Source organism: Saimiri boliviensis, chromosome 11, assembly GCF_048565385.1.
Source record: "Saimiri boliviensis isolate mSaiBol1 chromosome 11, mSaiBol1.pri, whole genome shotgun sequence".
Classification (NCBI taxonomy): Eukaryota; Metazoa; Chordata; class Mammalia; order Primates; family Cebidae; genus Saimiri; species Saimiri boliviensis.
In genome coordinates this window covers 75,763,061-75,778,782 of record NC_133459.1, presented here as the reverse complement: position 1 = coordinate 75,778,782, position 15,722 = coordinate 75,763,061, and the positions used below count along the sequence as shown (strand labels likewise).

General features: G+C 36.5%; 2 protein-coding genes across 21 annotated transcripts in view; one reads left to right on the top strand and one right to left on the bottom strand.

Annotated features, from left to right (window-relative positions):
- The window catches only part of FUBP1 (far upstream element binding protein 1), a 36,748-nt gene extending 29,889 nt beyond the window's left edge, over positions 1–6,859 (top strand). For 4 of the 16 annotated variants that reach the window (XM_074381047.1, XM_074381046.1, XM_074381044.1 and 1 more), the window contains 3 exons: positions 1,441–1,500; positions 1,582–1,727; positions 3,354–6,859. In XM_074381047.1, the coding sequence (XP_074237148.1) occupies positions 1,441–1,500; positions 1,582–1,727; positions 3,354–3,392 (245 nt within the window). In that variant the 3' untranslated portion in view covers positions 3,393–6,859. Of the gene's footprint in view, positions 1–1,440; positions 1,501–1,581; positions 1,728–2,109; positions 2,500–3,353 lie in introns of those variants that run through there. The other 12 variants (XM_010347302.3, XM_010347294.3, XM_010347265.3 and 9 more) reach the window with 8 other exon arrangements.
- Positions 6,860–7,105: 246 nt separating this feature from the next.
- NEXN (nexilin F-actin binding protein) overlaps positions 7,106–15,722 on the bottom strand; it is a 45,687-nt gene continuing 37,070 nt past the window's right edge. For 3 of the 5 annotated variants that reach the window (XM_074381040.1, XM_074381041.1, XM_074381042.1), the window contains 3 exons: positions 9,119–9,325; positions 8,215–8,572; positions 7,106–8,133 (listed from right to left, as the gene is read on the bottom strand). In XM_074381040.1, coding sequence (XP_074237141.1) covers positions 8,120–8,133; positions 8,215–8,572; positions 9,119–9,325 — 579 coding nt within the window. In that variant the 3' untranslated portion in view covers positions 7,106–8,119. Of the gene's footprint in view, positions 8,134–8,203; positions 8,573–9,118; positions 9,326–15,722 lie in introns of those variants that run through there. The other 2 variants (XM_010347340.3, XM_010347360.3) reach the window with 1 other exon arrangement.

The window sequence follows — 15,722 nt, the reverse complement described above, 5'->3', positions numbered from 1 at the left end:
TGAGAGTTCTCTGTTACCCAAGAAGAGTGTTTTTAAAGATGCATTTTTAAAGAATCATTTTTAAAATCTTAAATTTTTATTCACTCAGTTACTTTGATTCTGTGACCTGTTTTACAATGGTGATAGACCACTTTCTGAAACTATGAAATTGGTCTTATTGGCAACATATTACAAACATAAAAACAGCTTCCTGTATGTCCATGCTCCAGTATTTTTGTCTATGGTAATTATCTCACAAAGCCAAGTGAATTACAAACTAAATAAAATAGTGCTCAAGTAAAGAAACTGAATAGGAAAACACATTCTCTCTTCTTGATTTTTTATTTAGAAAATTATATACCTTCAGAAATTGGGGAAATAAGGCACCACTAAGCTTCATCATTTTTTAAAAGTTTGACGTATGTGCTTTATATGTATGTTTTTTGTGTGTGCACCATTTCAAAGTAAGTTGCGGACAAGACCGTTTGCTCTAATTACACTCAATGGCTGGGCATGGTGGTTCACACCTATAATCCAGGACTTTGGGAAGCCAAGGCAGGTGGATCACTTGAGCCCAGGAGTTCAAGACCAGCCTGGACAACTTGGCAAAGCCCCATCTCTGCAAAAAACAGTAGAAAAATGTCAGCTAGGGGTGGTGGGCCTATATAGTTCCAACTACTCTAGAGGCTGAGGTGGGAGGTCAAGGCTGCAGTGAGCCATGATTGCACTGCTGCACTCCAGCCTAGGCAGCAGGGTGAGACCCTTTCTCAAAGTAAATTCCATCGTTTATTTAAAGACTATATTTAAGATTCATCCATTGCATTTCATTTTTATATTTCTTTATTCTCTTATTCAGCAAAGTCAATCTGTTTGGAAAAAGACCTGATATGAAAGCTGAGTTACGTTTCATTGATCTTGTTCTTTATTCCGTGTCAGGTTACTTTTAATAACTTTGTGTTGTAATTGGAGTACAGTATTAATACTTTAACCACCTTATTACTAGTTCTTGTGTGTATACACACACACACACACACACACACACACATATATACACTTCATAGGTTACTAATCAGGAAAAAGTCTTGGCTAGGTCTTAATAAAGTCTTTAAATCATTGCCTTTATAAATGGGCTTTTTTTTTTCCCCAAAAAAATGTTCTTTTTGTAATTCTAGAATTGAATCAATATTATGCCTAAATTTTTTAACTTCCTTAGCTAAAGCAGTGTGGATTTGGGGTTGATTTTGTTTTTTACTAATAATGATGCTCTAGAACTAACTAAAAGTTATGATTAATTATAAGGCAAAAAGACAGAGGTTTTTTGTTTTTCGTTTTTTGGAAGAGTAGTTTGCTGACACTACTAATGAATATTTTAAATAAAACAGGAGCAATTCTGACTCTCTGTGGTTTTGTCTTATTACAGTGGATGCAATTTTGTATTAAAATTTAGGGGGTTTTTTTTAGGTCAACAAGGGCAGACACAAGATTATTCAAAGGCTTGGGAGGAATATTACAAGAAGCAAGGTATTGTTTTTATTAGAAATGAGATTATTTTGGGCTTTTAGTTGTGGTTAAAACAACAAAGTTCTTTTTTTTTTCCCAAAGGTCAAGCAGTTCCTGCTCCAACTGGGGCTCCTCCAGGTGGTCAGCCAGATTATAGTGCAGCTTGGGCTGAGTATTATAGACAACAAGCAGCCTACTATGCCCAGACAAGTCCCCAGGGAATGCCACAGCATCCTCCAGCACCTCAGGTATAATATAATTGCTAATTTGTTGATTCCTACTTCAGTCATGTTTTTTGCATGTTTACGGTTTGTCTGTTTGGGAGTATGTTTGCCTTTTCAATTTTTATCTGGCAAAGTGTAACTATCTAAATGAATTGAAGTACTATGGTGTATTATTTGGGTTTTTTTTTTAATAATGCTTTCTGGCCTCTGAGTGCTGAATATTACTACAATGCCTTTGATTTTAAAAATAAATTTTCTTCCCCCAGGGATTTGCAAATCATTCAAGAAGCCACCACCATATATATTAACCAGTTTTTCTTTCTTAAAGGATTCACTCCTGAATTAGCTCCATTTCAAGGATTTTCTTTAACTTTTTGTGTATTTCTTATGTATCTCTTCTGCACAGGGCCAATAATAAGAAGTGGACAATACAGTATTTGCTTCATTGTGTGGGGGAAAAAAACCTTTGTTAAATATATGGATGCAGACGACTTGATGAAGATCTTAATTTTGTTTTTGGTTTAAAATAGTGTTTTTTTTTTGTTTTTTGTTTTTTGTTTTTTTTTTTTGAAAATGTACAAAATATCTATCACTACTGATAGGAGGTTAATATTTCTGTGTAGAAATGAAAATTGGTTTGTTTTTAGTATTTAGTGTAGATGTACACATTCCAGCAAATGTATTTGCAATTATTATGTGGTTGATGCTTTGTGATATAAATGTACTTTTTCAATGTATACTTTCACTTTTAAAATGCCTGTTTTGTGCTTTACAATAAATGATATGAAACCTCCTGTGTCGGTAAGTTGGATATGTGGGTATTTAAAGGATTCATAATTTCTTAGCAATGATAAATTAAGATACATATACACAAATATATAAGCTTTCCCCATGAAATATTGAGTTTTTAAACACTGGCATGTTTTTCCCCCCTTGCAGTATAGTGGTAGATTGGAGGATCTTTTCCATTTATTGTATTTGGCTCTTTCAGCACAAGTAATCCTGGTATCTTTATTTTTTTTCCCTTCTGTTTGATTAAAAACTGCATGTGTGTACAATGATCTTTTGGCATACTTCCATTGCATTAACAGTGAAATTTCCTTTTATACATGACCACTGTTTCAGACCTGTACTGCTGCTATAACAGTTAACCTTTCTGTTCTTAATTTGATAATACTTGATTTCCGAGACTGTTTCAGCATAACTAATTTTAAACAGTTTACAGATAGTGAATATGAGTAGTCTAATAAGAACAGTTTTTTTTTTCCATGTAAAGCAACTCTTTCAATGTATATAATATTAGTGTGTTTCTTTCTAAATTTAGGCTAGAAAAGTGAATAGTGTGCAAAAAGTATAGCTACATTGCATCTGCCATTGAAACATAAATGGGGTATGGAAACGTTCAAGCTTTTTTTTTTCTTTATGCAGTATAGATAAGCTTTGTTTTGTAAATGCACAAGTCCAATCATTGAATCAACTTAATTTTTTTATGTACTTGAAATCATTTTATTACTCTTTTAACACTCATGCTGAAGTTCTGATATTTTGTTGAAATCCATTGTTTTACTCTTTGCATATTTGTTGGCTCTTTGCATATTAATATATTAGACTACATGCAAATACAGTCTGTCTTGCCATTGTCTGTTGAAGTGCAGGTTTGATCCAGCCAGTATAGAACTAGCTCTGTAGGGGTGAGGAGGACTGTGCTGTGTATCATCCTTGATTGTGTTCCTTCAAGGAGCATTGCACTGTAAGTACATCAGAATGACAAATTGATGAACTGCAACAGTATCTTTTTGTCAATGTTCCACATAATGCAAATGCCATACTTTGTGTGAATATTATGTTGGAATACAGTGCTGATATCTTGGAAAACCATAACTGCTTCTTAATTTAACATAGAATAATACATAGTTCTGTATTTTTTTTTAAAGTGAGCTTAATGGGTAAGTATTTTTTTTTATGTGCTTTAGCTATAGCTAAAGAAAACTGATACTTAACAAAGTTGAATAGTATTATTCACTGGTGCTCCTACAATATTGTTTTTCAGTGTAAAATATGCATATCTTCTATATTTAATATGAAAATCTTGAAATGTATTAGACAGGGGATTTCAGTTTGCAAATAATGAGCAATGTAGCAATTTTAACACATTTCATAAATATGTATTTTGTCATTGGTGGGGAGCACCATTTGTTGTTTCAAATATACTTTAAAGGAAGAAATACAAGGACATAAATGTTGAGATTACCTGCAGAATGGAAATAGCAGTACAGTGTACCGTTCATTGTAGATACTTTGAAATGTTTTTTGATTGTTTTATATAACCTAGAGTGATTTCCCTTACCCTTATTTAGATCGGGATATTTAGTTCTGGTTTGAAGTTTAATAGTTAAGGAGTTAGCTATCTATTATCTTTAAGAGTAGGGTATTGATGTGAACAATTGCAGTATTTTGCATGATACTGTTTTATAGATGACCTTTTAGGAAAGTGGTGCGTTTATTAATTGAACTGAAGAATTAGTTCAGTTGAATTCAGTATCATAACTCACAAATTGGAGGCTGTTGACTTTTATTCATTTAAGGTTTAAAATCTTTATTAATTGCAAACAGTGCAATTATTTATACTTCACAGTGCCTTCCCAGACCTTCCACCTTAGGTTCTGCTGCAAAAAGCACCAGGTAAGCACAACCTAAGGACATATATAAATAAATATTTCAGTACATTAATGTTGTCCCTGTGAGGTTTTTGTGGTTGTGTATTCAAAGGCAATCTGCTACTGCTTCCCCAAAATGTATTTTGTTATTTTATGCTACCAACTTAGTGGAAAGTCTGTAAGTTGTTAAAGCAACTGTTTACATTTCTGGGTAATGTTTTTTATTTTACTTTTTTTTTTTTTATTAAAACAAGAAAATGATGAGTAGATTGCTGCAGTAATTGTACTACATCCAAATCTTTTTGTATTTTTTTCCCAAATATAGAAGTGTTAAGATTAAGAAAGGACAGTTACACAGTTTTCAAGATTTAGGAAATCACTTGTTTAGAAACTTCAACAGCCTTCACAATCTGTTTTATATGATTGACAGAAAATTTCTTTGCCCTCCAAAGCTATAATTTCTTAATTTTTTTTTCTTATTCTTAAACTATAATAATTCAGTAAGGATGTTATGGGTTAGAATTTTATTATGGTTTTTTTCGTAGACAAAAGTTATATGCTGAAAAAGGAAAAAGTTATAAGGCAGTATGTTTTGATAAAAGGCATGTGCATCAGTGAAATGTTAACTGTATAGCAAATAACCTTTCATAATCTGTAGCAACCAGTATTTTTCTGATTTAATAATATTTTAATAACTGACGCTGCGTTAATTTAATTTTTTTTGCCAGTTTAAAATGTTTGTGTGTTTTTATAGATGATTTTAACTGGTACATATTTTGAGTTAAGATGAATGTATGAAAGCAGCATCTTATCAGTTTTGTTTATTCTATTTCTAAAATGTGCTGATCCTTTTAAAACTCCTGCTTATCTCTGCAACAAAGAAAAATATTCAAAAATACTGCCTTCATTTTCACACACAGTGCTGAAGATGCTGCAAGCACCAAATCATAGCTCATAAAATCAGGTCCTGAGATAGTTACCCATAAAGAGGAATCCTTTGAGTGTATGCCATTGGTGAGCCGATGAGCATGGACCATAGAAGGGCTCAATGTAGAAGGTAAAATTGGCAAATCATAATTGAGAAATATGAAATGTATTTCCCATACATATGGTATAGGGTGTAATGTACCTGCTTTTGATCACTTTTCATTTTAAAGTGCTATTCACTTGATCTTAAATGTTCCATGAACTGTTAAATTTCTTAAGTTACATAGTTATTACACATTTATGTGTGTGTATGTTTTAATAGTAAATGATAGGTATATAAGATTGATAATTAAAGGGGCTCATTGAAACTTATGAGCCTGTTGAGTTTGGTTAGTTGTAGATTGCATTTTTATTTAAAAAAAAAAACAGATAGATGAATGATAATAGATATTGGGGCATTGTTTCTGTCTCATAAGAATTCTTTTATTCATTACCATAAGCCTTCACTGATACTATAAGCATTATTTTAAATGACGCTGATCTTAAGTTTGAAATAAATGGAAAGCAGAAAAGGTGAGCCAGTTGATTTGAATGCATTGGATATTAGTGTTAGAAACAATGTTTAGTTTAGACTGAAATTGAACTGACTTATTTAACACTTAAACAAAATTTGACAATGTTTTTTAATTTTTTTAAGACAGCTTAGTGTGGTGATACTTAGAATTCTGTGGTTTGATGTTTCTTTTAGAAATGAGAAGTATTGTTTTATTTTTTTAATATCAAAAATGCTTTTAATACTAAAACTAGTAATTTGATACTAGTTGTTTCTAAACATTGTAAAATATATCTTTAAACAAATTATCTTGGTAGTTAATTCATAAGGGTGGGGTTGGGTAGGAATAGCAGAGTACCTTCAGAGGGAAAGGGGAGTAATTCAGAAGTGATAGCATTTTATTTGAATACTCTGCCAGTAAAATCAGCTCTACTTAGAAAGTTATCTGTTGTGTAGAATAATGATGTAGAGTTTACTAATCAGTGAGGATGTCTTGTTTTTATTTTCTGCAAATTCTGCCTCATTTTAAAATGCATTTTAACAATAGCTAATTAAAGATAATTTTGGCTCTGAAAATAACCTTATTTTTTGTTGAGTTAGTGACTTCATTTTTCTTGCCACAAATAAACTTTTGAGGGATTTTTTTAATTGGTGCTTTTAATAAGCAAATGAATCCCAGGGTTTTATTTTCTTCAGTGATACCCCTATAGAAAAAACTCTTAAATGTATTTGCACATATATATATATTTTTTCTTATGCATGCTCGATGCATTTTCGTCCTGAGAAAAATGTTCTCTACAGAAACTACCCGTGTGTAAAAAGAAGATTGGCTTAAAATGGCTACTGTGATGGGAACAGTGTCTTAGGGAGATGCAGCTTGGACTTGAGGTAAATTGAATACTTTACAAACTGTGGTTTAGAGTTTGCTTTAATGACATTGTATGTAAAAGGTCACATGATTGCTGTAATTTTGTATTCATTATGGTTTCCTCAATAAATAAATGTACATTGATGAATATTATAAGGGAGTGCTTTGTGTTTTTTATACATATATTGGTAAAATTTTCTACTTGACTTTTTTAATGTTTACTGTGAGTAAAGACGATTTTTAAAAGTTTTAATGCATGGTGAAACCCCTGTCTACTAAAAATTAGCTGGACGTGGTGGTGCATGCCTGTAGTCCCAGCTACTCGGGAGGCGGAGATTGCAGTGAGCTGAGTTTGCACCACTGCACTCCAGCTCTGGTGACAGAGCAAGACTCTGACTCAAAAAAAAAAAGTTTTAATGATAAAGGGGTAACATCTGGTTGCACAAGTCTTAAAATACAGAAATAAGACTTTTTTAAATACAGAAGTTACTTTATTTGAGATCACATTGTAAAATAAAACTGTATTCCAGAAAATTAATATATAAAACAACTTAATAGAACATAATAGCTAATTATTTACAAACTTGTTTTAAAGACTAGAATTTTAAATTGAAGGTTGTGCCACTTTTTTCTTAAATCTAACACAGATCTTGAAATGCTGGACTATGCTGAAAGTGTTTTCTCTTGCATGAACTATTAATACAAAGTTTTTTTCATTAAAATATAATCTGTTCAGGCAAGATCACAGCATAAATTTGCTTTATATATTACATATGTTTGAAAAATAAGGTGTAATATCCTCAACACTCAACACTGTATAAGCAGTGTTTCTTAAAAGTCCTTTAATTATTGTTTTTCTCTTATACTCCAACTTTTCTGTGAAAGGAGTATCACTCCTCCCCACCCCGTTCTAATCCCAATATATCTGCTTCAGAAAGACTTTGAAACTACAACAACCAGAATGATATACTACTAAAGAAAAAGCCCACTCAAATTGATAGGTTCCAAATTAATCAGCTATTTCAACCTAATTTTAGGTGTAAAAAGCTCAGAAATGACATTCATGCAAAATAATATATTTTACGTAGGTTTTTTTTAACAGTTGTCGTAAACATCTATGGGAAATACACAGCCTTTATAATAGGTTCTGATAGAATAATTGAGTAATTTCCCACCCCACAATTAAGTACATTTTACCGACTGTTACTGCATAATAGGTGATAAATCTGATGTTCATGTGGAAAAGAAGGCGGCATTCTTTAGATGAGCTGTGTTTTGAAGACGTATGTAAAGGAGTAAGAAGTCAACATAATGGCACTCCTGGTTTCCTTTTTTGGCCCCGCCACAGAAAAGATGGATGTAATAAGAAAGCTGGAGTGAAAGAGAAAGTTCCAGGAAGAGGGGAGGGGAGCTAGTAGTCACCAGCTAAAAAAGAGAAGAAGAAAAGTGATTTTAAGGAAAAAAAATTTAATAGAATAAAAGAAGAAAAGAGTAATTAATTCTTACTTTCAATGGTAAGAATACAGGTACTAGCTGCAGATCCTTTATTGTTGACTGCTTTACACATATATTCTCCTCCATCTTCTGGGAAAGTTTCTGGTAAGTAAAGGCAGTAAGTTTCTCCCCTTTCAATATATTGATAGTCTTCTCCATCCTGCAGTATTTCTCCTTCAAACCACCATGTAATTTCTGGTTTGGGTTCTCCTGTTACTTTAACGGTAAATCTGACTGGCTCACTGTCTACAACTGATGTGTTTTTAAGAGGTTTCTTGAACCATGGAGCTCCTGTTCTGGTTTGCTCTTCATCTTCAGTAGTGGAGCCATTCATGATGCTGTTTTCTTCCTCTTCCTCCTCTTCTCTTTTCTATGTTAAAATAAGTGTATTCAGGTTGGCATTTATAATACAGTATTTACAGCGATATAGTAACAATTTTGAAGTAAAATTTTTTTTAAGTAAAGAGCATACAAGTATGCCTACTACAAAGTGTACTTAACAATACATCCAGGCCCAGCGCGGTGGCTCACGCCTATAGTCCCAGCACTTTGGGAGACTGAGGTGGGCAGATCACCTGAGGTTAGGAGTTCAAGATAAGCCTGACCAACATGGAGAAACCATGTCTCTACTAAAAAATACAAAATTAATCGGTTGTGGTGTTTCGTGCCTGTAATCCCAGCTACTTGGGAGGCTGAGGCAGGAGAATCACTTGAACCCAGGAGGTAGAGGTTGTGGTGAGCTGAGAGTGCGCCATTGCACTCCAGCCTGGGCAACAGGAGAGAAACTCCATCTCAAAAAAAAAAAAAAATTCTAGTGACTTGAAGAAAGCTATTAAAACATTTTTTTAAACTCATCTAATTAGACTGGGTTTCAAGAGGGCATCTTTGGAAAATAAAGGATATGTAAGCCTGGTACCTTTTGTAGTGCTGCATCAATTTCCCTTTGTTCAAACTGCATTCGTAGTAACTTTTGTTCTTCAATTCTTCTTTGTTCTTCTTCTTCTCTTGCCTTGGCCATTTGTTCAAATCTTGCTTTCATATTCACTTTGTGAGTAAATGGAGCCTCGCTTTTTATTGCAGGCCTAACGTCAACATCTTCTTCCTGCAAGAAAATGGGCCAAGACTAACAAAAATAGCTTGCCTTCTAAAAACAAAGAAATGTTACTAGTTCTGACTTTTTTTGAGACAGAGTCTTGCTCTGTTACCAGGCTGGAGTGCAGTGGCGCAATCTCGGCTCACTGGTGGCTCTGCAACCTCCACCTCCTGGGTTCAAGCGATTCTGCCTCAGCCCTCCCAAGTAGCTGGGACCACAGGCGCCTGCCACCACTCCCGGCTAATTTTTTTCTATTTTTAGTAGAGTTGGGGTTTCACCATGTTGGCCAGGATGGTCTCAATCTCTTGACCTCGTGATCCACCCGCCTCAGCCTCCCAAAGTGCTGGGATTACAGGCATGAGCCACCCTGGCCAGAAGTGTTACTAGTTCTAAAGGTGTTGTTTATAAGCACAAAATGATAAACATGTTTGTAATGCATATTTGGACTACACTGCAGACACTCAGATTTTTCTAACTCCTAAGTTCAAGAAAAGTGATAGATATATTTATGAACCATTCTCTTGATTACATAGTCTTTTCTGAATGTAAAGATCACAGTATCACTGGAATCCCAGCCTGTTTGTCTAACCAACTCCACTTGGTGTTAACAGCACTTAATTGAAAAGGTCAGAATACTATACATTCTAATAATTGTTAAAACATACCATTCCCTACTACATAATGAGAAATCTGTTCTTTCTACTTGGTGATTTTCCCTTCTTCACTCTACTTAGAACTATGTCCCTGATGAATTCCATCCAAATAATGTAACGATGGTGAAATGGCCGGGTAAGGGTGTTTACAAGTAGAAAAACAGGAAGAGACAACTGTTGAAAGAGACAAGGACTTAAAAATGGGGAAATCTATATGTTTGAGACATCTACTGAGGGTTGAGTTGAAAGCCATGGAAATAAGGGAGTGACTTAAGAGCAGAGTGTCAACTGTCAAATAGTGTGTCTAGGAAAATAACAATTTGGTGGTAATAATGTCTTCTAGAGCATTTTGGGTGGAGTGGGGTTAATGTGGGTAGTTAATTCATGGTTTTTTGTTTTTTTTTTTTTTTTTTTTTTTGGAGACGGAGTTTCGCTCTTGTTACCCAGGCTGGAGTGCAATGGCGCGGTCTCGGCTCACCGCAACCTCCGCCTCCTGGGCTCAGGCAATTCTCCTGCCTCAGCCTCCTAAGTAGCTGGGATTACAGGCACGCGCCACCACGCCCAGCTAGTTTTTTGTATTTTTAGTAGAGACGGGGTTTCACCATGTTGACCGGCATGGTCTCGATCTCTCGACCTCGTGATCCACCCGCCTTGGCCTCCCAAAGTGCTGGGATTACAGGCTTGAGCCACCGCGCCCGGCCCATGGTTTCTAAAGTATTTCAGTTGTAGTTGACTTTTGGTTTCTAGACTACTTAGGCATTTGTGGATCCAGTTGGAAATCTCACCATTTATTTTTCATGGTACTATGAAGAAATTGTTCCAGGTTACCACACCCAACTAAAGAGAAATTTGAAACAAGCAGTAGTTTAATTGCTTATATAAGAAAAATCCTGGTTTGGGTGTTTCACTCAGTTTCAAGCACCTCGTACCTACCTCATTTCCAATGAAAGGAGTAGAAGGAGGTTAAAATGTTTGAATAGTTTTCCTGGTTCTGCATTAGATTTTTATTTGATATTGGAAAATCATGGGACAACCTACTATCTGATGTGTAAATTCTATTTTGTGCCATTATTTACCTTCATTTAGTAAATGTAATGCCTGACTGGTTGTTGCAAATGAAGGTACAGAGGTTTTTAACATTATTATTATACTTAAAAGACAGAGTATAAAAAATGATTAAACCATGTTTTGCTTTTGCTTACTGTAGTTTTAACAGACTTCTGAGACTTAAATTATAAAAGGACCTTTTTGTTCACAGTATACACTTGTTTTTTGTTGTTTACAAACTGAACCTTTAAGATGGAATATTCCAGCAGGTACAATAATTGCTATTCTGAGTCCTTCCCAGTTAATGACTTGCCTTCCAGATTTTAGCCTCTTGATGAAAATTCATAACTATTCATTTAGCTACCTCAAAACTGCATTTAGAAAATTGAGTAAATAGAAGAATTTCTCTTGAGCTGAAAGGTTATGAACAGTCCTTCAGTCAAGTACAGTTGTCAACTTTTTTTGAGCCCCTGAAGAGCCAGGTTAAAACATGTTATAAGTCAGCAGTTAGGCAGTGTATCTTCCTTGAGATACAATAAGGTTTAAGATAGTTTTGGAGTAGACTTTATTGGAAAATCTAACTAGAAATTCAACATTATATAAAGCATTTAAGTACCAAACAAGGGTACGTGTTTAAGTGCTACAGGACCTGGGATGGAATTCTTTGATTAGATAAGGTTATATAAATGAGTTGAGCCTTGAAAGAATATAAACATTTCAAAGACACTGAACATTGATTTTTCTTTTTGTCTTCCCCCGCCGCCATCCCCCCGACAATCTTGCTTTGTCACCCAGGCTGGAGTGTAGTGGTGCAATCTCAGCTCACTGCAACCCCCTGCCTCCCAGGTTCAAGCAATTCTGCCTCAGCCTCCCATGTAGCTTGGATTATAGGCGCCTGCCATCACACCCAGCTAATTTTTGTGTTTTTAGTAGAGACGGGGTTTCGCCATGTTGGCCAGGCTGGTCTCAAACTCCTGACCTCAGAGGTGATCCACCTGCCTCAGACTCCCAAAGTGATGGGATTACAGGTGTGAGCCACTGCATCCAGCTGCTAAGTTTTTAGACTTTCAATCACCTTTAACCCAGAAAGTATGATAGATAGGAGGGACTTCAATGTCCTCCAGAGGAAACTCCATTCAGGATACTCTGGGTCATAGAAGTTGAGCCACGTCCAAATATCGCATCCATGTATGCTAGAGAGTCACTAATAGCAATAAAACAAGAAATCACCTATCTTTCATTTTTATTCTTTACTACATATTTTGTAGGTTTGGGTATGACTGCTAAGGTTTCACTACCCTTAACAAAAGGAAGCAAGTGCATGCTGATTGAACTTAACTTTTCCATGATACACCTATAAAGACTCATCTTTGGCCATTCATCCACTAAATATTGGTGTTCTCCAGGGTTTTATCATTCACCTTCAACAATTAACTTTATAAGCAGCTTTATCTACTTGTACTTTCTGTCCATAAAAATCTGTAGTTCTTGCGCCTCACCTGAGTTTAGGACCTATGTTAGACTACCTTTACCTTACCCAATTATCGCCAAAACTGTACACCCCACCTCCCCAGAAGTGATTTCTCTATAGCATCATCTAGTTATCCGGAAGTAATGGTAGCCCCATCTGCAACCAAGTACCCAAAAAGCAACCAAGTACCTATAATCCTTTTTGTTTGTATGTTTGACTCCTATCCATACCTGAGTCTAACCTAGTTTTGTTAGTTAGGTCTGTTTTTCTCCCCTGGCCCCAACTTGATGCCTGTCTTGCAGTTCATCCTCCGTGGTCCCAGAATTCTTGCATAAACATAAATCCTTTCTTACTCTGACCTAAAAAGTTGATGATTAATATTGTTCTCCTGATCATAGTGCCTGCAAGGTTTAAAAAGACCTTCATTAACTAGCCACAACCTACTTTTACAACTTTGTATCCTATCACTTATTCTGTGAACTTTGCCTTGTAGTCCTTTGAACCTGTTTTCCATTCCCCAGATATATTTTTACAACCTCTGAGTTAATCTGAAAGGCTTCTCCTATCTGGAATGTTTCTCCTCTTTACCTGCAACTTTTATTCGGCCTTCACACTCAGCTTAAATCTCACCTTCTTGGGCTTGTTAAACATGTCCTAGGTATATTGACTCTACCCAATTTGATTCTGTAACACTAAGTATACAATTTCTATTATAGCATTTACAATACTTAGAATTTTCTTCAGTTATACATACTTAGACTGAACTTAAAGACATATCAACTTATATATCCTCAAAACAATAGATCCAACATGTTAAAAGTGTTCAACATTTTTTAGATGTTAAAAAATAGAAATGGTTGCGGCCAGGCACAGTGTGGCTCATGCCTGTAATCCCAGCACTTTGGGAGGCTGAGGCAGGTGAATCATGAGGTCAGGACAGTGAAACCCGTGCCTACTGCAAATACAAAAAATTAGCTGAGCGTGGTGGTGGGCACCTGTAATCCCAGCTACTCGAGAGGCTGAGGCAGGAGAATCACTTTAACCCTAGAGGGGGTTGCAGTGAGCTGAGATTGCACCACTGCACTCCAACCTGGGCAACAGAGCAAGACCCCCATTTTTAAAAAAAATTAAAAAATAGAAATGGTGTTTGCTTTTAGCAGTGATGAAATGGTTTATCTACAACTAGCCCAGGCCCTGGGCTTGTATGTTAACACAAGCTCAAATGCATATTGAATTGATTGGTTGATAACTGGATGTTTCGCAGCATCTCTATTTGTCTGAAATAGCTTATGGAACCTCTTCCTTCCAAACACTGATTTCCCATATTGTTACTGTATACTTGTTAGTATGATTCCTTCCTCTTTCTTTCTTCCTCTCCATCACCATCCCCAAGTCCTGCCAGTTTTGACTCCTATATACTTACCTGTGCTTTCCATCCCAGCCCTACTTCAAATCCTCAGGCCTTCTCTGACCACCCTGTATAAAATAGTAACATGTACTCTTATTTACCTTACTCTGCTTTAGTAATCTTCATAGCTAGCCGGGCGCGGTGGCTCAAGCCTGTAATCCCAGCAGTTTGGGAGGCCGAGGCGGGTGGATCACAAGGTCAAGAGATCGAAACCAACGTGGTCAACATGGTGAAACCCCATCTCTACTAAAAATACAAAAAATTAGCTGGGCATGGTGGCACGTGCCTGTAATCCCAGCTACTCAGGAGGCTGAGGCAGGAGAATTGCCTGAACCCAGGAGGCGGAGGTTGCGGTGAGCCGAGATTGCGCCATTGCACTCCAGCCTGGGTAACAAGAGCGAAACTCCGTCTCAAAAAAAAAAAAAAAAAAAAATCTTCATAGCTTTAATTTGTTAACCATCTGATAACTGTTTTCCATTCCTCCACCGACCCTCAACCCACCCATGTGAACAGGGACTGTAAATTTAGTTAACTGATGTTGTCCTGTGGACATAGTAGTCAAATAATATCTTTTTTCTTTGAGACAGAGTCTCGCCCTGTCGCCAGGCTGAATTGCAGTGGTGTGATCTCAGCTCACTGCAACATCTGCCTCCGGGTTCAAGTGATTCTCCTGCCTGAGCCTCCTGAGTAGCTGGGATTACAGGAACCCCCCATTATGCCCAACTAATTTTTGTGTTTTTGTAGAGACAGGGGTTTCACCATGTTGGCCAGGCTGGTCTTGAACTCCTCATGTGATCTGCCCACCTTGGCCCCCCAAAGTTTTGGGGTTGCCACTGTGTGAGCCACTGCGCATGGCGTCAGATAATTTTTTTTTTTTTTTTTTTTTTTTTTTTTAAGACAGGGTTTCACCATGTTGGTCAGGCTGGTCTTGAACTCCCAACCTCAGGTGATCCGCCTGCCTTGGCCTCCAAAGTGCTTGGATTACAGGCATAAGCCACCACACCCGGCCGGCCTCAAATAATTTTTTAATGCATGTATCTAATACCATATAGCTTCAGCATGATCTAGCTGTATAGACAATACCTGTCTGGCAATATCCATGTTTTGTTTTTGAGACAGGGTCTTGCTCTGACACCCAGGCTGGAGTGCAGTGATGCAATCACAGTTCACTGCAGCCCCTCAACCACCCAGGCTCAGTCGATCCTCCCACCTCAACCTTCCGAGTAGCTAGGACTGCAGGCGTGCGCCACCATGCTTGGATACTTTTTTTGTATTTTTTATACAGATAGGGTTTTGCCATGTTCCCAGGCTGGTCTTGAAATCGGCTCAAGTGACTCACCCACCTCAGCCTCCGGAAGTGCTGGGATTAGGGGTATGAGCCACTGCCCAGCCAATATCCAGGTTTTTAAAAAATCGTTTCACATGTCATCTAAGACTCCATGATCATCTCACTTGTGCTTGCATCTTCATTATCTTTTGCTGTCCTTTGCACTCGTGCATGCTTCAATAATAATGAATTTTAGAGTCCCAATAATTGGCACACAATTTCTTCATTCTGTCCTTTTATCCAGTCTCCTCTGAAGGCCCTCCCAAATTCCCATACCCTTTTTGCTAGCTGAATATTTGATCAAAATGTATTTCTAGAATATAGGTTAAATTCTGTTAAATATTATGGCAATTCTGGCAGAAAAAAAAAATCTAGATCTCACTGAAACCAGTATTCACAATCACAGAAATAGTCCTTAAGCTAGAAGGGAGATTGCAGGTCAGTGATTGCCTCTTTATGTTTGAAGATAATTCAAATTCATGTCATCAGAATTCTCATTTAGGCTCTTTCACAATGAATTA